Source organism: Styela clava, chromosome 11 (genome assembly GCF_964204865.1).
Source record: "Styela clava chromosome 11, kaStyClav1.hap1.2, whole genome shotgun sequence".
Taxonomy (NCBI): Eukaryota; Metazoa; Chordata; class Ascidiacea; order Stolidobranchia; family Styelidae; genus Styela; species Styela clava.
The window spans coordinates 7,969,148-7,991,485 of NC_135260.1; the positions used below are offsets into that span (position 1 = coordinate 7,969,148).

At 35.9% G+C, this 22,338-nt stretch overlaps 3 protein-coding genes and 1 long non-coding RNA gene across 4 annotated transcripts; all 4 read right to left on the minus strand.

The window, feature by feature from the left end:
* Positions 1 to 1,334: 1,334 nt before the first annotated feature.
* On the minus strand, positions 1,335 to 3,566 carry LOC120328275 (uncharacterized). Its single transcript, XR_005567627.2, has 4 exons — positions 3,191 to 3,566; positions 2,936 to 2,999; positions 2,186 to 2,351; positions 1,335 to 1,442 (listed from the first exon to the last, which is right to left on the minus strand). It is a non-coding gene; the product is annotated as an uncharacterized LOC120328275 (long non-coding RNA).
* A 1,323-nt stretch (positions 3,567 to 4,889) lies between these two features.
* LOC144429731 (uncharacterized) lies at positions 4,890 to 8,760 on the minus strand. The gene is made up of 2 exons (XM_078117914.1): positions 5,313 to 8,760; positions 4,890 to 5,114 (listed from the first exon to the last, which is right to left on the minus strand). The coding sequence occupies exon 1, from the start codon at positions 8,536 to 8,538 to the stop codon at positions 6,088 to 6,090; it is 2,451 nt and encodes an 816-aa protein (XP_077974040.1). The 5' UTR covers positions 8,539 to 8,760; the 3' UTR covers positions 4,890 to 5,114; positions 5,313 to 6,087.
* On the minus strand, positions 8,760 to 13,881 carry LOC144429730 (uncharacterized). Its single transcript, XM_078117913.1, has 2 exons — positions 13,123 to 13,881; positions 8,760 to 12,924 (listed from the first exon to the last, which is right to left on the minus strand). The coding sequence occupies exon 2, from the start codon at positions 12,608 to 12,610 to the stop codon at positions 8,768 to 8,770; it is 3,843 nt and encodes a 1,280-aa protein (XP_077974039.1). The 5' UTR covers positions 12,611 to 12,924; positions 13,123 to 13,881; the 3' UTR covers positions 8,760 to 8,767.
* Positions 13,882 to 14,517: 636 nt separating this feature from the next.
* LOC144429773 (uncharacterized) lies at positions 14,518 to 19,032 on the minus strand. The gene is made up of 5 exons (XM_078117977.1): positions 18,826 to 19,032; positions 17,864 to 18,067; positions 17,078 to 17,178; positions 16,148 to 16,338; positions 14,518 to 15,755 (listed from the first exon to the last, which is right to left on the minus strand). The coding sequence occupies exons 1-5, from the start codon at positions 18,947 to 18,949 to the stop codon at positions 15,515 to 15,517; spliced, it is 861 nt and encodes a 286-aa protein (XP_077974103.1). The 5' UTR covers positions 18,950 to 19,032; the 3' UTR covers positions 14,518 to 15,514.
* Between the last annotated feature and the right edge of the window lie 3,306 nt (positions 19,033 to 22,338).

Genomic DNA, 22,338 nt, shown 5'->3' on the forward strand with positions numbered 1-22,338 from the left:
GATAACCGAACCACTACGAGAGTAGCAAAGCTATTTACTAGCACGACACAACAGTAAACACACATATTACAGTTAAAATAAAAAAAAACGAGATTCTGGAAACGAAAATCATTTTATTACAATTGATATTTTTATAAAACCATAAATACACACTGAATGCCTTTGAGGCTTGTAAAACAGTTTCGAAAGAAATTTCAGAAAATATATGGTCTACAGTCAAATTTAAACACCTATTAGGAGACGTTGAAGGCTATCCATGCAATAAAATGAGGGCACAAGTTCTTGTAGGACATAGGAATTCTGTATGTAATGGATCAAAATCGAGTTTCTATTGGCACTTGTTAGAAATCTGGTCTATACATTTCGAGGTCTATTTATTTATCTCAATAGATCCAAATAAAGTCAAACAAGAAAACGTTTTAGGACTGGGTTGTTTAGTTGACAAACTTATTGTGAAATCAAATTTCTGGATACCAGGCTATGAGACGCTGGCAAACGTGACATAATAACGAGACTATTGTAAGAATTTCACGATTTTTTGCACTTTACTCTAATTATAATGTTTCAAAATGAAAATTTTGGGAAATATCATGCAACCTATTTTGTAGCTATGTTAATTATGCAAGATAATTTTCAAGATAAGATTTCAAGGGGCGTGAAGTCGAAGAGCGGGAGTTTGAGGATTTTGGTAGGAGCATGAGTGGGAGTTCTAAATTTTGAAGCTTGCAGAGTCTATAGAGTTAATCATAGTCGGAGTTTATCCACACTTATGAATAGAGTTTGACTGGACATTTTTAAAGCTCATGAGCTAGGAGCAGAGTTTGCAGAAGTTGCAAATTCGAAAATGTTAAAATTGATAAAACTGGACAAAAAGTTACACTAAAGCAGCTAGCATAGCAGCAGTCAAATCTTATAAGATCAGGGAGTCAAGAGTTTTAATTCATATTTTGAAAGAGTCTTGAGCAGGAGACGGAGTCATATATTTGCAAATGTGGGAGTTGATAGTCATGAGTGGAAGCCAGAAATTTTGTGGTTGAAGAAGATTACGGAGCAGAGTTTGTTTAAAATTATCCAGACTTCACACCCAACACACAGCTAAATCATTTTTTATCAAATTAATCGATCAGCCAAAAGCAGGGCTGCGAACTCGAACTTCGAAAAACTCTATCAAATACATGAACTCAAACCCCTGACCAGGGTAATGAACTCGAACTTGAGAAACTCAATCAAAGGCATGTGAAAATTTGATCGAGTTTTCACCCCTGGTCAAAAGTGATGTAAGCTGCAGTAACACCACCAAAGTTTACTTAAACATCAATTTCTAACAACGGCACGCCTGTGATAGATTCACTCTTCTTGCAAGGCCGATTACTTTTGCATGAACGTCTTTGCCTTTACTTTTTTTCGACTTAGTGCCTCTGGGGTTTATGTCACCGAAGAACCTGAAAAAAGACCGAACTTAAATGGCGAATAGGTTTCACATATGAAATTTGGAAAACGTCCTGTCATCTCACCACCAAAATAGTAAAAACACGAACACTGGACAAAAATAGTAAAAATGTCATGTATTTATAATGTATCGTGCCTTGCCAAGGGATAAACAAAAAACTGCCAGTGGGCCAGGAATGCAATTGCTAAACCAGGAAGCACCAGATCCTCCTAGCCTCCAGTTGTCGCAAATCGCAATAGGCTCATCCGCTCGTTGACATTCGATTGCAAATGCAGCAATTGAAAAATATTGTATTAATTTCTGTCATTAGTAATGATTTTTTGCAAATATATCAAAAATTTCCTGCTACAAAATGGAGAGCACAGTGACATCGTTTGAAATTGAAGTTCACTAAAATAGGATTGTTGTGAGTTCATTTTTCACATATGGATGTAAAACATATTAGATTAGGAGGAAACATGTGTGGTACCGCCAGTCAGTCTATTATTAACCACCTAAAACTGTTTAACTAATTAAATTATTCTCAGCCCTACTTATGGCCCAGTCCCCAGGATATGAACACCATGAGTTTGTGCAAGTCCAGTCACATATTTCCTTTTCACAACCTATTTTTTGTATTGTATGTCATCAAATAACACTACATGACAGAAGAAACAGGTAATTCGTCAACAACGTGTACATTGTGCCAACAGCAAGAATTATATCAGCACTGTAGACTAGCACATTTTTTCTTACCTCTGAATAAAATCAAACGTCAGCAAGGCCTTCTTTGGATATTCTATGTTGAAAACATAGAACGAAGCAAACTGAAAAGCTATCGCTTCAAAAAACGATCTACAGGAACACACCACTTCTCGTTCAGCGATGACGTAAAAAGTCTCAGCAGTCGCTACCGTGTTACCTGAAACACAAGATTGTAAACTTTAGCTTCGAATCTATAGGCTTATGAATAAAGTGAAAGTCACTCGACAGGTTGATTAATCTTATTATCTCAACTTCTAAAGCCAACTAATAACAAATACACTTACTAGAGGTGGACGATTAATGATTATTTAATAATATGCAATTACACAATTATTAATTGTATAATAGTACGATCATCTACAAATTGGCTTTGGCTATATATCTAACATAGCAGACATGGATTTGTTCTTATTTTCACTCACCGTTGATAGCAAGCGCAACACTGATAAAACGAAGGGAGAACTTATTACATTGATGAGGCTTATGATGCGCATTATGTTCTTTCAGAAATATTATATTTCATATTTCAAGCAATGCATACTGTGGCGCAACAGTTAAAGCAGGTTGCATGACAGAAGCTGGTGATATTATTTTATAATAATCACAACTGAGAAGTATATGGCGACACAAAATGGCCTTTGAAAAAGTTGCGCAGAATTAATCACAGGAAAACAGCTATCATATCATTTTTCGAAATTGTTCCCGATATTCACAATTACATCGCTCACCTCTAACACTTACCTATGCAAGCAATAAATGGAGATTTTGGAATATCTTTTAATATCTGGGAAAAAGTGGTTTCTTTCTGAAAATAGGCAAAGTAGTGAATGTATATGCAAAAAAATTCCGTTAACCACTATCATGCAGTTAGTTTCCAATTAATTTGCAGTCGGCTCACAAAACTTTATACGAACAGTGTTGTGCAGAAGTTACATTACTCTTGATGCAAAAACTTTCAAAAAAAAGTACTTTACACAAAAAAAGCATAGAACATACCTGGAAACACTTAAATATTTGGTTTAGGTTCTCTCCGAAATAATAGGCGATCAACGTGACCACCCCAGTCGATTTTGGTAATTCAGTTTTCAGACTCTTTGATTCCGATTTTGAAGAACTTATAAATTCAGAAATTTTCTTATTGGTTGAATATTTCAATGTTCTAAATAATAATGCCTGCTAAAACGCTTAAAAACAGTGAAAAACCGTCAAAAAACACCCAGAACCCTTCTAAAACGCTCAAAAACAGTGAACAACCGTCAAAAAACACCAAGAACCCTGCTAAAACGCTTAAAAACAGTGAAAAACCGTCAAAAAAACACCAAGAACCCTGCTAAAACGCCTAAAAACAGTGAAAAACCGTCAAAAAACACCAAGAATCCTGCTAAAACGCTTAAAAACAGTGAAAACCGTCAAAAACACCAAGAACCCTGCTAAAACGCTTAAAAACAGTCAAATAATACAGTGTAAATTGTGAAATCGCCAAATACGTTCCGAACAAGATGGCCGCCTTGTAGACTTTGTAGGTATAGTTGAATTCATCTGTCTGTTACCGGTACCGTACCTATTGTTGCCACTGACTTGTAACGTTTGAACGTATCATATCACCATAGGCTACCGGTAAGTTACATCTATTCCGAAACAAATACTGAAATAGCCAATTCAGATTTTTACTCTTGGTCGTCGATATATACCGGTACCGGTAAGACGGCGAAACTAACGCAGTGTGTAAGCATGTCGCTGTATACAGGTACGGTACCGGTACCATTAGATGCTGATGTACACGGTATTTAAAGAATATTTTGGTCTACCAACTACAAGTCTGCTACTGTAACACAAACATGCTCAATCAACGCATGAAAAGCTACAAAAACCAACCGCCTAAAATAAACATCCACTAACGACAAAGAGCCTCGCTTACCGAGTCCTAATTCCTGAACCAGAAAAAGCGCGGGCTACAGGCACGTGACATTTGAGTGATGTCATAATTGGCACATTACCGGTACTAAATGACCTATGACGGTAAAGAGAAGGATTAAAATATAGGACACTTTGATCTCTGCAAAAAGTACCAGTACCGGTACCTCAATATTCAGACCACTACCCGTGGTAAATTCGCAGCTACCGTACAGACCGTTGCTAACACAATCATCAAACTCAGACTCACGCTATTGCATACTTAACATACGTACCGCATTCAGTTTTGATACGCACGCAACCGATGCTGAGCTCCCAAACAGCTTAGCGTCCCAGCCGAGATGGGCAAGGAAACTCGAAATCAAAAATGCTGCGCACGCAACCTGCCTCGTGGAGTTTTTGCGGATGAATTTTTGGACAAATAGGTCCGCTTACTTCCGGAAAAATAATATATAAAAACAATATCTTATCTTGTCTAATGCAATAGCAAAACAATCAGAATTTTTGGGTGATGAACCAAAATAATTTTAGAATAAAATTAATTCAAATTATTACCCAGAGCAAAATTTAGATGAAATTCTAAAGGAGTATTTAAATTTGCTTCGTGACTATATCGCATGCGTAGGTAGATAAATTCGTTTATTGGAAAGAATAGTTACTCGTAAATTAGAGGATCTTGGATTTTTTTACTTTTTCCAAGTATACTAATCTTTTTACTATTTTTCTGTTATATTAATTACTAACTGATCAGTGAAATTACTATTCATTAGTAATATAGGCGCCAAATCGGAGTCGCTATCTAGCGCCAACACGCGTTAACGGACGGTTGCTCTCTGAATCGTTTCGAGACTCCACAATAAAAATACGCGTACAGATTGCCTTTTGAAATTTCTTGTTGTCACGAAAAAGGTACGTTTAAAATGCAGTGTACGTACGATTGAAATTCAATTACAGTTGAAAGTACGAATCAGTATACAGTTGTCAATTTGTACGGAAGTACGGTTTTCTAAACAGAAATGAAAAACAGTCTCAAAATATGTCACACAATAAAACTTACTAAACATCTAACTAATTAGCACTTAAAAAACACAATATTTATCAATTTAGAATCACAAATTAATTGAAAAAGCCAAAAATACAGCACAATTGTTTACCTTAAAATATCACTAAATAAAGCATAAAATACGACAAATCAAAGACTTACTTGACGATGTAGCCTTCAACTCAAAGAACAACCAATTATTTGACTGGAACTATTATTTTAACTAGCTCTATATTTGATCAGATCTAACAAATAAACACACAAAATATCATGAAATAACTACTTGCAACTGTTTTCCTAGCCTACTGAGAATAACGAACATCTAAACGCGAATAGAGCTGGGAAAGATTCAAAGGTAACTTTTACTAAATATATGACTTAAAAACCCGGTTCCTTGAGACCTTAAACAACTAAAAATCTAACAAAACTGGAGAGCAGATAATCACTGCCAACATTCCCGCCCAGAAAGCCGCGAGCGAAAGAACGAGCGTTGCCAGAAATAAGCAACAGCACAAAAAGAGCTGGCCTAGCAACACAGGACAAATTAGCATAATTCTATGTTCTAATTTGTTAACAGTCTGCAAATTGGGGTAGGTTGTCATCAGAAAAATATCATAAATTACACTAGTAATAAATCCTACTTGAGCAGCATTAAATTTGCCCAATACAAACCTAGAAATAATTACAAAACAATACTAGAAACATGGCAACATCAATGTGTGAGGTTATGTTGCAATCGCAGAATAAGCAAATCACAAAATCAGTCAAGTGTGAAATAAACGAAAACAAATGCGAGGCGGTTTCATCCCGGCCCCTTGGAAATTTAAAATTTGCATCCACAAATTTACAAGATTTCCACACACTCAAAACACATCAAACACACTCAACAACCATGCCAGAAAGAAATTCTTTAAAACGAAATTGAAAAGTTATCAAATCATGCTTCATCACACTCACGCAGAAGTACAAGTTTTGTCACAGGGCGTTGGAATATGGAATGTTTGGTTTGAACACCCACGGAACGAACCCTACCCTTGCTATCCTGGTAAGTTTCAATGACTCGTCCCAGCAACCAAGTGTTTCGTGGTTGATTCTCATTCACAACAAGTACAATGTCATCCTTTTGAAGATCTCGTTGCACTTTGTTCCATTTTTGTCGACATTGAAGAAGCGGAAGGAATTCCTTTCTCCAACGTTTCCAGAAAACATCCGCAAGATATTGGACTTGCTTCCAACGCTTTCGAGCATACATGTCCTTGGGGTCAAACACACCTGGAGGAAGCATTGGTTCCTCTTTCATCAGTAATAAATTATTTGGACTTAATGGAGTTAAATCTTTAGGGTCGTTCGATACTGTAGTTATCGGTCGTCCATTCACAATATTTTCGCATTCGCACATAAGAGTTCTTAAACTCTCATCTGTCAACACTTGTTCACAGCAAATAGCATTAAAGATTTTCCTTATAGTTCTAATCTGTCTCTCAAACACACCACCATGATGAGATGAAGCAGGCGTTTGAAATATCCATTTGATGTTTTTCTGTAACAAATAATCATGAATTTGGTTTTTGTTCCAAGATTTAATCGCATCTCTGAGTTCTCGTTCACCAGAGACGAAGTTAGTGCCATTATCAGATCGCATCTCAATAACTTGACCTCTCCTTGCTATGAATCTTCTAAGAGACATAATGAAAGCACTAGTGTCCAGACTGTTTGCTATTTCCACATGTACAGCGCGCGACACTAAACAAGTAAAAAGCACACCATAACGTTTAACCTCGCTCCTTCCTTGCTTGATCAAGAATGGACCGAAACAATCCACTGCAACATATGTGAAAGGAGGTTTATCCGGTATCAAGCGATTCTCAGGTAAGTCCGCCATTAATTGGGATTCAGGAGGACGTTGTCTCTTCCTGCAAGGAACACATCCTCTCAAAACACTTCGCACCAAAGCATTACCTTTTACGATCCAATACTTTTGATTTATTTCAGCTAACACATATTCACGACCGTTATGACCAGTTGTTCTGTGGACATAATCTATTATTAAAGAAGCAATTTTACTTTCTTTTGGGATAATAATTGGATGCTTTGCATTAAACTCAACATTTGCTGCTCTGATCCTACCTCCTACACGAAGTAGTCCGTTTTCCAAGAATGGTTGTAAATTACATAAAGAGCTTGATTTTGGAATTTGTTTTCCTTTGAACAAAACATCAATTTCTTTTGAAAAGTATTTTCTTTGTTCATGCTTTATAATTTCCACCTCAGCCAGAATCATTTCTTCTACAGTTAAAGATTCAACAGGTCCAGATTTCAAATTGCAGTTTGATCCAACAATTGACTTTAATTTGTTTATGTAACGTAACATCCAAGCAATTATTTTCTTCAAGTGATGCCAATTTGAATATTTAGCAACGACATCATCAAGAACACATGGTTGATCTTTCACAGCAGCAAAACATTTTTCAGGCAATTCTTTCTTAATTTCCAAATTTCCATCAGACACAGAATGTAAGAAATCAGGTTGTTCAGGCCAATCATCATGACATTTCCATAAAAAACTTGGACCAGATTTCCATTCCGGATAATTCAGGAAAGCATCCACTGACATACCTCTGGAGGCAACATCAGCCGGATTCAATTTAGATGGCACATAATACCATTGGTTAATTTCAGAAACTTCCTTGATTAGATTTACTCTGTTAGCAACAAAAGTTTTAAATACCTTATCCTCATTAGCCAAATAGCGTAACACCGTCGTACTATCTGTCCAAAAATAAGATGCAGAAATTTCAATTTTAAGCTCATTTCTGAAAAATTTATCATTGCGCGCAGAAATAGTTGCTGCACACAGTTCGAGTCTAGGTATTGTCGAGCCTTTCAATGGTACTAGCCTAGATTTTCCACAAAGTAACACACAGTGTATTTGTCCAGATGAATTCAACATCCTGAGATAAGACACAGCGCCATATGATTTTTCAGACGCATCCGAAAAATGATGAATTTGAGTTTCTACAACTTCACCGTAATCCACGGGTACAAAACATCTTGGTACATTAAATTCCTTCAGTTTAGGCAACTCAGAAAGCCATTTTAGCCATTCTTGTTCAACTCCCGGCGGTATTGGGTCATCCCAACTGAACTTCTGTCTGCAAAGCATTTGCATTAGAACCTTCACAGGCTGAAGCACTGGTTGTACCAGGCCCATTGGGTCAAAAATAGAATTCACGACACTTAACATGCCACGTCTATTACAAGGTCTCTCTTTAGGATTAACAGAGAAACACAAGATGTCTTCATCAACAATCCAAATCATACCTAGAGCATGTTCAAGAGGTAAAGCGTCAACAGCTAAATTTAAATTTTTCAAATTCTTTGATCTCATATCTTCAGGAATTTCGGCAATAACATTGCGATCATTACTGATCCATTTTACAACTTCAAATCCGCCTTTTGCGCAGACAGCAGAAATATTTTTCACGAGAGAAACGGCACTTTCGGCATTTGGTCTTGAATCGAAAAAATCATCCACATAGAATGAATCGTTAATTGCATTTATGACACTTATATCAAAATCATGTTTATTGTCTTCGGCAGATTGTCTCAATGCATAATTACAGCAACTTGGGCTGCAAACCGTTCCAAATGGATAAGCTGATGCGAAATTCTTTCATGGGTTTATTTATGTCGCTGTCTTCCCACCAGAAAAATCTAAGATAATTTCTGTGTTTTTCGGGTACCTTCACTTGTAAAAACATTGAGCGAATATCTCCCTGTACAGCAACCACATTTTTGCGAAACCTTGACAGAACACCAACCAAGTTATTGGCCAGGTCCGGCCCCTGTAACAGAACGTCGTTAAGGCAGATTCCTTGAAATTTAGATGAGCAGTCAAATACTACACGAATTTTCTTCTTTTCAGGGTGATAAACGCCATGATGATTAATATACCAAATTTGACCATCACTTTCAGTAGAATCAGAAACTTCTTCTGCATAGCCCATAGTTAACATATTTTCCACAAAATCTTTATATTCGGAATAAAAATTTGGATCCCTAATAAATCGACGCTTGAGCGATTCGGTTCGCTGTTTCACTTGCAAATAATTTGAAGGTAATTTCGAATTTGGATTTATAAATGGCAAATCAATTTCATAGTGTCCGTCATCTTTCAACTTAATAGATTCGCTCACCCTATCAAGGAACATTTGTTGTCGAGGGGAGATTTCTTCCTTTTCATTATTAGCCGAATCAATGACATCCGTGCACATTTGACACAATGGATGCACTTCATTTTTCACAAAATAATTACATGAATTACCTTGATTGTCATTCTTCTTAGGTGGACAACTAATCATCCATCCAGCAACAGTCTTAGATGCAAAATAGTCATGAGGGCCATAGGCAACTTCCAAAGGTTTGTGCAATTTAGGATTATCCTTGCCAATTAAAAGACCCACTTCAGATTTAATATTTGGTATAACAACATTCTTAAATTCAATAAATTGATCCACGTCCTTTTGAGAGGGAATATCAGATTGCTCAACACCAATTTTATCGTTTGAAAATAATGGCGTCAATGGCACATATTCAGATTCATCAAAGTCCGAAATTTCAAGACCTTTCACAATGATACTTTGTTTACTTTCAGTTTCATTATTTATTGTACGAACATTCAAATTTATCTTGAGACCATCAACATTTAACTTGTGCATAAGAGACTCACTTATGAATGAGCAAGTGGAACCATTATCAAAAAATGCGTTTGTCACAATAGCATTTTTGTCACCATTAACACGTACTTTAACAGGAATCACATTGAGCAAAACCTTTTCATTTTTAGATGTATTAACAAAAGCATTGAATTTGGTTTCAGTTTCAGGTGTTTGAGAGCCAAAATTTTTCAAAACAGGAGATTCATCACCTTTTGTCTCAGAATGATTAATTTGAATTTTGTCTGGAGGATGAAGAACCGTTGTATGTCTTCTCTTGCATCCTTCAACCTTACAAGGCTTTGTTCGCTTACAGTCTTTGCTCCAGTGACCAGGTTCGAGGCATGAAAAACAAAGCTTTTGGTTCTTGACAAACTTAATTTTATCTTTGTAGCTCAATTCACGAAATTTAACACATTGATTCAAAAAATGATCTTTATTGCATTTAACACATTTTCGTACAGGCCTATCAACAACTGATGTAGCAAATGTTGATCTATAGGGTTTCAGACCTTTCACAGGGTTCGATTGCTTTGGAGGTGAGTTCGAATCATTAGAAGGCAGATTCGTGTTTTCACGAGTTCGTTTTCGAACATAATTCGCCAAATATTCAACTGTTAAATTCACCTTCTTTTCATTTAAAACGTCATCAACTACAGACAGCCACCCTGCCCTCCAAGAATGAGGCATTCTCATGGCCATCTTATCAATTGTCATAATGGATACATTATTATATTCAATTCCTATCAATGTATTCATACAGGACATCAGCTCTGCGGCAAACATTGTTAGGGCATCTTTATCAGCCAATTTTAAATTAGGACCACAGGAAACTGAATTTATACAAGCTTCCCCTATTTGATATTTTCGTCCATATGTTTCATCAAGCAACTGAATTGCTTCACTATAACATTCAGATCCACGATGCTGGCAACCTTTGACCAGTGCATGAGCAGGACCCTTTGTATATTTAAGCAAATACACCATTTTTTCTTTAGGGCTTTGAACTCTACTTCCAATTACAGTGTCAAATATATCCAAAAAATATCTGTACTCCGCAGCATCTCCAGAAAAAGTAGGGGGTTCCGAAGGTGGTAAACCAAACTGAGGTTGGGGTACATAAATTATTTGAGGGTATGACAAAACTTGATTAGGCATAACAGGCATTTGGGTCACACCTGTCAAAGGGACATTATTTGACATAGTCACTACCGGTATAGAACTTGCTTTAGGAGCAGTATAGATTGGAATCTGACTAGCATTTGAAATAGGTGAGGTGAATGGTAAACTCACACTCATTTCAGGTATTCGAGTCACATTGTTCATAGTACACGCACTCACACTCACCCGGGGAGCTACGGTACTATCATTCAGCATATAAGAACAGGTAGTAGCCACTTCTGAACTAACATTCAACACATTTCTGGGATTCAATGACCCAGTAGTACAAATTATTTGTTCGGGCACATGAGACACATTCTCAACTGCAACATCACCACCCATAGTCACACTAACATTTTGTGGATTGCAAATTTCAATTTCAGAGGTAGGAATAACCGACTCACCATTTTCCCCGGCGATTGTCCTCTTTCTACTCATGGTACTCAACATATTCGTTCTGGTGACTTGTGTGATCTGCGGTTGTGAAAATTGTGCAGTTGTTACAGGTAACATTACAGGTGCATTTTTTATATCGGGTTCAGGTTCTGATGGTGTAGTTACAGAATTTTGTGTCGATTGTTGATTAGTAGTATCATTAGCAATAACAGCAGATGGGGATTTATTAACAATTATCCCACTTTCTGCTAAAGTTTCATTAAAGTCCATGTCCAATCCCAGCAGTTCTCGTCGACTTCTGTCTTCGATTTCTTGCAGGGTTCTTTGTTTACGTCGATCGAATGTAACGTTTTCGATCTTTCTTTTTTGTTGTATTTCCTGGCGACGACGCATAAATGCTTCTCGCTTACGTTGGTTTCCAATTCTAATTTCTTCCTCTTGACGTTGCTTTTCGTGCCTCAATTCTTCTTCTTGACGTTGCTTTTCTTTTTTCAATTCTTCTTCTTGACGTTGTTTTTCTTTTCTTAATTCTTCCTCCTCAACTTGTTGTTGTTGCAGGAGTTCTTGCCACTCCTTTTCCAGTGTCAAGTCTTCAATTTGGTTATTTTCTTCCCAAATTTCTTTTTCTTGTTGCAACCGGTTACCGAGCTGTTGTTTCTCTAGCTCAGTTTTTCTTTGCTGACTTATTTTTCGTGCTTCATAGATGTTTTCTATTTGCGACTCACTAAAAGCTGATTTTTGTGACTGGACAACAGATGTTGATCGATAACTTGCACTACGAAACGTTTTCAAGCTTCTTCTTTTTGAATTTCTTGACAAACAATCCCGAGTTAAAACAGTTGATTTCTTTTGTTTCACCTTTGATCTTGTGGTCATTACATGTGTGTTTGTTGACATTTCTTCAGCAACACAAGATGCTACAGACTTCTCTTTATTAGTGCTCTTTCGCGAACTTAGGTGAGAAACTGAATCCACATCAGGTATTCTTAGGAACAAGTCTTTACTCACACCACTAGAATGATCACTCACAACATTTTCACTTGCCAATGCAAGACTTGATTTAGGTTGAGTTTCAACTGACATTGCAATTATTGTTGTTTCATGAACGTCTGATTTTGCAGAACCGTCATTTGTTGTTGAATCATCTTCATTGTCCTTGACATTTAAGTGAGCATCAGCCGTTGCCATTTTTATTTAACTTCAACCAGGCAACTTCAGAATTAATGTCCAATTTTCCTTTCAGCTTTTGTGCAAACGTCAAAAAACTTATATAGGCGCCAAATCGAAGTCGCTATCTAGCGCCAACACGCGTTAACGGACGGTTGCTCTCTGAATCGTTTCGAGACTCCACAATAAAAATACGCGTACAGATTGCCTTTTGAAATTTCTTGTTGTCACGAAAAAGGTACGTTTAAAATGCAGTGTACGTACGATTGAAATTCAATTACAGTTGAAAGTACGAATCAGTATACAGTTGTCAATTTGTACGGAAATACGGTTTTCTAAACAGAAATGAAAAACAGTCTCAAAATATGTCACACAATAAAACTTACTAAACATCTAACTAATTAGCACTTAAAAAACACAATATTTATCAATTTAGAATCACAAATTAATTGAAAAAGCCAAAAATACAGCACAATTGTTTACCTTAAAATATCACTAAATAAAGCATAAAATACGACAAATCAAAGACTTACTTGACGATGTAGCCTTCAACTCAAAGAACAACCAATTATTTGACTGGAACTATTATTTTAACTAGCTCTATATTTGATCAGATCTAACAAATAAACACACAAAATATCATGAAATAACTACTTGCAACTGTTTTCCTAGCCTACTGAGAATAACGAACATCTAAACGCGAATAGAGCTGGGAAAGATTCAAAGGTAACTTTTACTAAATATATGACTTAAAAACCCGGTTCCTTGAGACCTTAAACAACTAAAAATCTAACAAAACTGGAGAGCAGATAATCACTGCCAACATTCCCGCCCAGAAAGCCGCGAGCGAAAGAACGAGCGTTGCCAGAAATAAGCAACAGCACAAAAAGAGCTGGCCTAGCAACACAGGACAAATTAGCATAATTCTATGTTCTAATTTGTTAACAGTCTGCAAATTGGGGTAGGTTGTCATCAGAAAAATATCATAAATTACACTAGTAATAAACCCTACTTGAGCAGCATTAAATTTGCCCAATACAAACCTAGAAATAATTACAAAACAATACTAGAAACATGGCAACATCAATGTGTGAGGTTATGTTGCAATCGCAGAATAAGCAAATCACAAAATCAGTCAAGTGTGAAATAAACGAAAACAAATGCGAGGCGGTTTCAAGTAAACTATTAACAAACAAGCACCCTGATTGGCTCAGCTAAGCAAGTCACGTGATTTCAATAAAATACTCTTGTAGAAAGTAAAATTCAACGAAAAATTAGTAAAAATTTACTAGAAAAATTAGTATATTTACTAATTTTTTTACCAGTGCAGGGATTCGCAAACTGGGGGGCGGCGGACCCCTATAACAGTTCAAACCCTCACTCATTTTCCCGTCTAACTGTTTAATCCATCAGACCGCAAATGTCACGCCACACCTTATTTTTGGTATGCTGCACGTTTGGTGCAGTTTATTTACTGGCATTTTGAAAGCCAAAATGAAAGGTGATTTGATAATGAAATCATGTAAAAACTAGTGCATACAGATCTTCATCAGATCGCTTGTTCCAACGTACATTACAAAATTTTGTTCACGTAGAATCTCAGAATACCGATAAATTGTGTAAATGTTTGCTATTAGTCAACATAGCCTATCGTATCATTTATATAAACGGCACTTGAAGTGTGCCTTAATATGGCCCATTAGCACAATTAATGATGATATATTTGCGAAATACCGATGGTATATAACGAAGAAATAAACTGTATATTGAATATCTTGCATGACGGAAATAAATATCTGAATCTGAATCTATCGGTACTGAATAGCCAGTTGAAGTGGCACGGTGAATATAAATTTTATCATGTTCATCATATTAAATATTGAATGTGAGTTCTGGTTTAAAGTTTTTCAAACTATAGGGACAAAGTAGTAAGAACTAGATTATTACATCATAGGGGGGTTCCCCCGAGAGTTTTAATAGCCACTGACAGTAGATTAGGCGTTGCGGTTCCGAGTGGGTTTGAGTTTGATGGAAAGCGTGCCAATGGATCTTTGAATGCTAAAGGTTGTCGACCCGTGATCTATATATATCACATAGTCAAATAATCCAGCACTGCGGTGACGTCATCAAACTTAAAAAATTGTGCGTCCTGGTCAGGTCTTCGTCTCCATATATTCAAGGATCGCTCTATTCTACGTTTAAGTGAGCCCGCGTGACATTATATATTCTTCTAAAATAGTCTATTGTGACATGCAATTTACAATTTACTGTACTCGCGTGCAGTAAATATATACCGTAAATCATAATACAACCTTCCAATGTATGGAATCAAAGATGATGTTGTTAGTATTAATAAAATACACATATGAAACACATGAAAGATCAAAGTAAATAAGCAATAATGCAATTGTATATAAATACACAAATTTTTTATGATCAATAGAACAAGACAACAACAACCGTAACTATGAAAGCAGATTGTGAAATATAGCTTAACAGTAGAGATGCAAAAAGCGCACAAATAAAGAATTAAATTGTACGACTCCAAAAAAATGGCTTCGGTAATTTGCGAAATATTTTCGAGATAAAATCAAATCTTAAATCCTCTGCTGCTGTGAATAAAGTTACCAAAATTCTCGTTCCCGATTGTTTTGAACATCCCCTATCTAATTCAATCTACCTTTATTAGTAGTCATGTCTGACATTTACACCCTACAAAATTTTTACCCTCAAACATTTGTGTGCGAGTAAATTTCATTTCTTTGTTTCAATTATGCTTTTGGCTAGGGTAGATTTTGACACTCTCCATCCTTTACAGCAGTCTATGAAGTTAACTGAAAGATTATTGTATTGTCCCCAATATAAATTGAATGAGGTGTCAAGTATAATGCTATAATACCTAATTCAGTTGGACCCTAAATCTGCTCATACTTCACAAATGTAATAAAAGTATCTGGAACAAGATATGTCGTTGATATCGTTTAGTTTAGTCAAATGAGCACATTTTTCATCTCCTTCTTCGTTGTTCGGCTCATTTTCACCCCAGGCTGTGGAGTTCATATCGTATAGGCCCCCATCCGACCACGCCCACTCATTGTCTTGAGACGTTCTATCTAATCCAATCCAAGAATAAACAGAAGTGGTTTTGACATTTTCCTCGATCTCCCTAAAATATTAGACATACTAGTAAATAGTACATATCTGATTGAATTTGTCTTTTATTACAAATATATTTTTAAAGTACATATGGAAAACAACAACTAACATTCTACACGAATCAAATACTTTCTTTGCCATTTATGACAACAAAATTGCAAAAGGGTTTATTTTAACTTTACGTATATGAACGAAATAAATTTGTGTTTTAACGGAAAAGCAAACTCGTCCGGGCATTTAGTTCTTAATTACGCGAGAGTCAAGGCTTTGCAGTTAAATATCACCAGTAATTTCGTTCCTGCAAGCCCGATACGCTAATAGCAGAAGTACAATCGCTTTTAAAAATGATTGCTAATTTACTTGCTAAAAATGGTAACAATCAAAATACCAAATCATGCATACTTTCTTATTTTTGAATCACGAATACCAGTCGATTCCAGTCGAGCTCCAAATTTTTCACATTCTGCCTTCGAGTTCACGTAGTTTCTTGATCTTTCCGACTGCTTGTAGAAGTGAGAATTACTGGCCGCGTACCATCCATTCAGTATATATGTATCTTTTACTAGATGGTGAACTCTTTCCGATTGACTTTTCTGTAATTTTGTATGAAACAAAATTGCTTTAGAAATATAAAAAAACATTGAAGAAAACTATGGAACAATAATACATTTAACAACATATCACATTATCGAACGGGAGCACAACATCTCGCGTCATACTTTCACTTCTTCCATACCTCCGCGTGTTCGCGTTTTGTACGATTAGTAATATCTTCATGGGGGTTAGGCCTAAAAGTTTTTATGCGTTTATTGAATTTATTTTTCAAATATTTATAATGATTAATATTTTTAGAAGATAGGTCTCTAATTCAGATCTTGTCTCGCACAACTATGATGTTATTTATAATGATGTTAGAACGTGTTTTTATGTCCTATCTGCATCACAATTCATACTTCTGTGAATATAAGGAAGTATGTTTTGAATGAATTTTGAAAACAAGTTTTAAAATTGAATGAGCATTTTTAAATCAGATTGCGCGCAGAAAATTAGTGTATCATACGGGATACTTTCAGGATATTGCATAATAGCATAATAGAGGAGCGTGTATCTATTCTACAGCATTCATGAAAAATGATAAGCACGAATTTGGCCTATCGTATTCCAATTTAAGGGTAATGCATAATGGCATAACAAACATTCTTATATTATAGAAGATTTGTTATTTAAAAAATGTTCTGTTTCTGTGTTACAAATTCACGATTTTTCATTAATACTTTTTAGCTATTATTCGAGTGTTTCTGACCTCACTTTGAGCAAGCATGTATACTCAACTGAATTGTTGAAAAATGATTCAAGATCAATCAGACGATTGTCATGTTGTTCCAACTTTCTTCCCAGAACCCAAGAAACGTTCGAGATCGATAGATTCATTTCTAAATCAGAAAAAGTTATAATTAAAACGACACTGTAAAACAGTTTCTTTTATTCAGTCTGAGAAGCCATTGCAATTCTGATCGACAGGCGGATTCTTGGTGTACTGAACAATTTGAATAAACTCGATATTTTCTTATTCAATGAGTTCTTTGTTGGTATTTCTAATTCGAAAATATTCTCTATTCCTGATCTAATGTGATGACACTGTGTGACACAATTTTTTTTCCTGACATCTATTTTTATTTTCTAATAGATTACGCGCCAAAACCTAACAAAATGACATTAATAAAAAGAATATTGATTGATTTTAGGTTTCCTTGGTTCCAAAATTTTATTTAACATGTATTTGTATTAATTCTTACATAGTATACAAGGAAAAGTTTTCCGGGATATCAAAAATAATAAAGAAAAAGCACCAGACTATGTTATAACCAAAGATTTATACGATTTTATGTTATCATTTTAAACAAAAACCGGATTTCGAGGAAGTCTCTCAATTTTCCCAAAACCAAATTTAAAAAATGAGAAATGTGAGTTTATAAATGCAGGAAATATATGTGAAAAGCTGAAAACGAAGCAAATCGTTTTGTGTCTCAGTGTAATTAGAGTCTTGTCCGTAGATTTTCAAGATTCAAAAAAAGAATAATTGAATGTTAAAAAAATAAAATAAAAGTCATCATATACCATGGAATTGATCTCTATTTTTGGAGTCTTCTTTGTCGATAACATTGTGGAGATTTGCAATTGCGGCGTACAATTCAGCATTGACAACAAAACAGACGACGATCAGCACAATAAATAGGACAGTTAACGACGTAATCCCTAACAAGATCAGTTTTTGTTTCTGAAACTTGTGTTTGACAACATTTTGTGATGATCGGCGATTAACTGAAATATACACGAGATAATTTACTTTATAAATGCAACGCATTAACTTCGACGAGCCAGTCTATTGATTCAAAGAATTCAAAGATTTTTCGGATAGGAATGCAATACTATTCTATGGTAATGTGTTGACTAAGTTAAACCCCCATTATGGCATTGAAGCTGATGATTAAATGGTTTAAACCAAGGTTCCATTAGTCATCTTGGCTCCTTCAGTACAGCAAGTTTTCATCCGAATCCGAGAGTGAGTATTAATATATGTGTACTGTTTAAATATATTTAAATACCTATTAGGTTAGCCATTATTATTCAGCTTGCTACACGTGGAAAATAATTTTGTTTTACCAGTATTAGGTTTTGCACATATAAATATATAGCTTATAAAGTTCTTCTTATAGCCTTACAGGTATTGCACATGGGTTCCTCGAGTCTCTGGAATGTTTTATTGGGATTTCGTTCCACCAAAAAGGTTAAAAACCACTAATATAAATTTGTTTTAAAAGGTTTAGGCGTGCTGCTGATCTTCAAACTGGAAATGTGCACTCAGGCATTGTTTGCTATAAACCCCTAACTACGGGCATGTTGCAACTATATGAACATCTGTTGCAACTATATGAACCTATATTGCACCTGCATTTTTTTACAACTTTTCCCTCAGTACCCACAACACTTGCAAATGAAGATTTGGGGTTCATTGCGAGAAAATATGTATGAGAAAATAGAGTTTGTTTGCTAAAGTGTTAGACTTTTAAACGTGTTACCTTCGTTATACTCTTCATAATCATTCCGTGGTGGTGGTAACGGAAGCTCCAGTTCATATACATTAGCTATTTCAACTTGAGTTTTTGTAGCCATCTGCATCAAACAATGTAGCGTATTGCACATAAATGATCAATTTAAAAAATATTACTATCTAAAACTTGACAACATTTCACTTCTGTTGTGCGAAGATTGTACTCAATGGTACCTGCTCTGTGAAAAAGCTATTTGACTTATTGTCTTCAAGTGACAACTAAATATTCAATTTATGACTCACAAGTCATGTTATAAAATTGGCTAATTTCATGTGGTATGTCGTAATACGTGGGAGCACCGTAGGTAATGTGTATTATATATGGTAAAGTGCATCTGATTTGAAGGTGGTATAATCAATTTCTATAAAACAGAAATAACTGTATACAAATTTTGAATCGCATGATGTCGAAATATTTACCACAAACGTAAAGAGTGGGCGTGCTACTGTTCAAATAGAAAGTGTTTTCATTTACTGACCTCATTGAATTATGCGCACAAAGTTAAAATTCCAGTTTGCATAACTGATTAATTTAAACATGACTGATTTAAACTTAGGTAAAAATGAATATATACTCAAGATTTTTGCATCCTGTCAGAATACAAATAATTGAAATTCATATCTGTATTTGTTAAATTAGACCAAATGTTATTCATTTACCATTTTTATATAATCTAATTTCGTATTATCCTACAGCAATTTTTCGCACGCAATCAGGCACAATTTTGCTCTAGTTGACGATCTTGCGATTGACTGAATTTACTTGCAAAGCTTTCGACGTTTTGAAATTTGATCAATCTCTCTCCTTTGACTACAGGCAAAATATGGCATTTATTGTTAAAGTATTTTAACACCCACCTATCAAAGAAAATGCATAAATACTTGTAATGTCAGTCAGTTACTTCACTACTCCGAATCTTTTTGATTTTGGAACGGGTGATATGGCAGTGGCTCTCAACCGGGGGCCCAAGTTCCAGGGGGGCTACGACACAAGGCTAATAATTGATCATGAGGCGACTTTGTTTGCATAATTTCTTTCTAAAATCAAATTTCCGTTCACCGCTTTTTCATTACCTAACTAGGTTATTTGCGATCACTGGGTATATTCACTTTCTTGTGCGTGAATTGTTTGATCATAATGGAATTTGGAATCCACCAATCAAAACAGTTCGCTGGTAGGCCGTCTAACCTGCAGCCGGGCGATTTCATCAAACTGCGAGATAACTTTCGCTATCGTATTATAGACGCAATATCCCATATGTAAATTCATAATCATCGTTGGCTTTACCAAAGTAACTCGAGATGACAGAGAATGTGTTCAATGCCTGCATTACTCGTATGTATTGTGCAATGAATCATTACGTTCACCTAAACTCCAAAAGTGAAATGACAAAAATCATACGCAGGTTAAAGACTTTGTCACAACCTATTTGTGCGAATCTGTTTTTTTTTTTCTGATCTTGTTAGCATCAAAAGCGTCTCCAGTTTGACAGTGACATTCGTCTGGCTATATCAATGACGGTCCCTAGAAGGCGCTCCCGAAGTATGTGCACCAAGATGGCGCACAACCTGAACCCTAACCTGGTACAACCACTGTGTTCAGGTTGTGCGCCATCTTGGTGCACATACTTCTGAAGGTCCCCCTAGAACAGTGTTTCCAAACCCGAGTCCGGGGTCTCAATTGAGTCCGTGGAGCGTTTGAATGAGTCCGCAAGGAGCCAGAAATTCGCTGTGGGCCGCAAATGTTTTTGCGAAACTTAACCATCAGCCACCTTACGATTTACGTTAGAATTTTTATAAAACATAAAAAGCAAGTTTATTCACATAACTTTAATCGAGTCAATAATTACTGGATACTGAGTAGGGCTAGGCATATATTCGAATATTCAACTATTAGAATAGCAGTTTACTATTCGAAAATATGGTAGCAGGTGGCGCGACAGGTCACTTGCGCGTCGCTTGATCAAACGATTGGATTTCACAACTCCCTTGCGGATTTCCGACGAAAACACGAGTCAGCACACGCGTGGATAGATACCTAAGTGGTGTTTCTCGCGAGCTCGAACAACGAGGAATAATTTTTTTGTGGTAGGTGTCAATGGTGGCAACCTAAATATTCTAAATTGAAAATCGGCAATACAAAATACTGAAAATAAAACGAAGAACACCATAAGTTTTGCTTTATGATGGTCCGCGACCGATTCAAAACGGTTTTTAGAGATTGCAAATCGCAAAATTTCGGGTGCTACCGTAGTATACGGATCAGGGCATTTCCCTTAGTATTCTTTGCTTTACTGCCTCTACATTGGTACGTACAGTACTGGAGCGCCGTAAGTGTTGTACGAACAGCTCAGATTTGTCGTATTCACAAAGATACGAATAAAACAAAATATAATCGGGCATTTTTATTTCGTCAACACAACCGCAGATTCAAACGATCTCAATTAAATTAATTAGGAAGGCGATGGATATTTTTGTTTGATTTACTAATATACTTCAATTATATTTTTAATAAGTACTAAATCAAGTTGTACTTTCTGGAAATTTATAGCATATAGTGAGATTTTTCTAACGGCGATAACAAATTCGCAAGATCGAAAAAAATATGTATCTAACTTAATATAATTGAGCAATATATTTTTACATTGTTATGTTCGCAGATTGCCGTGGAATTTTAAAGATGTAATGCTTTCATCTTGTCATAAATCGACGCATCCGCGAGTGACCATGAACACAATTAAATTAAAATAGAAAGACATTTTAAATTCTCGTAGTTGTCAGAGATTGAATATTGTGCGACAGAAAAAGCCATTTATACACTAACAAACGCGTAATTGTGGCGAATTTCCGATTTCGAAACTCGTTAATATTCTGTTGTGTTTGGTGTTATTGTTATTATACTTTTTTACACAGAGTACGGTTGCAATAAACGCACGTTGAGTCCCCAATGGTTTTCGCCGGTGAGAAATAGTCCGCGACCAAAAAAGGTTGGGAAACGCTGCCCTAGAATTAGAAACCTCGTCAGACAATCCAAAGCGCAATATACTCATTAGTTGTATTCCAAAACGCTTGGCCTTTCTTGTCTGCGGGTTGTTCCATAAAAGGTCGTAAAAACATAATACAATCCAACACGTTTAGTTTTTGGAATGACGTACAGGGGGCTACGAGAACAAAAAGGCACCGGAAGAGGGCCACGAATCATAAAAGGTTGAGAACCACTGTGATATGGGATCATAAATGTAATGACAACATTCTCAGGTTTAATAAGAAACATGGAAATTATTAGTTAGTAATACTCTTAGCAGCTATTCTATGCACTGGGTTGCCAGCAATGCATAAAAAATGATTCATAGTCACAGTTCAATCGTTTATGCTGACGTATACATATGGTACAATAGATGGTATAAGTTTGAAGTCCCATGACTCATTGAAATCTGCAAGATCAGATAATTCTTTGTATATCCCCGTAACTTGAAACTGC

What these genes read in the sequence shown, in the direction of transcription:
- LOC144429731 (XM_078117914.1), bottom strand. Translation starts at nt 8,538, where the DNA reads ATGAGATCAAAGAATTTGAAAAATTTAAATTTAGCTGTTGACGCTTTA.
- LOC144429730 (XM_078117913.1), bottom strand. Translation starts at nt 12,610, where the DNA reads ATGGCAACGGCTGATGCTCACTTAAATGTCAAGGACAATGAAGATGAT.
- LOC144429773 (XM_078117977.1), bottom strand. Translation starts at nt 18,949, where the DNA reads ATGTGCAATACGCTACATTGTTTGATGCAGATGGCTACAAAAACTCAA. An exon ending in AATCATTTTTCAACAATTCA is followed by an intron (nt 16,339 to 17,077) that starts GTTGAGTATACA and finishes ACAAAATTACAG; the next exon opens with AAAAGTCAATCGGAAAGAGT. An exon ending in CGTGATTCAAAAATAAGAAA is followed by an intron (nt 15,756 to 16,147) that starts GTATGCATGATT and finishes CTAATATTTTAG; the next exon opens with GGAGATCGAGGAAAATGTCA.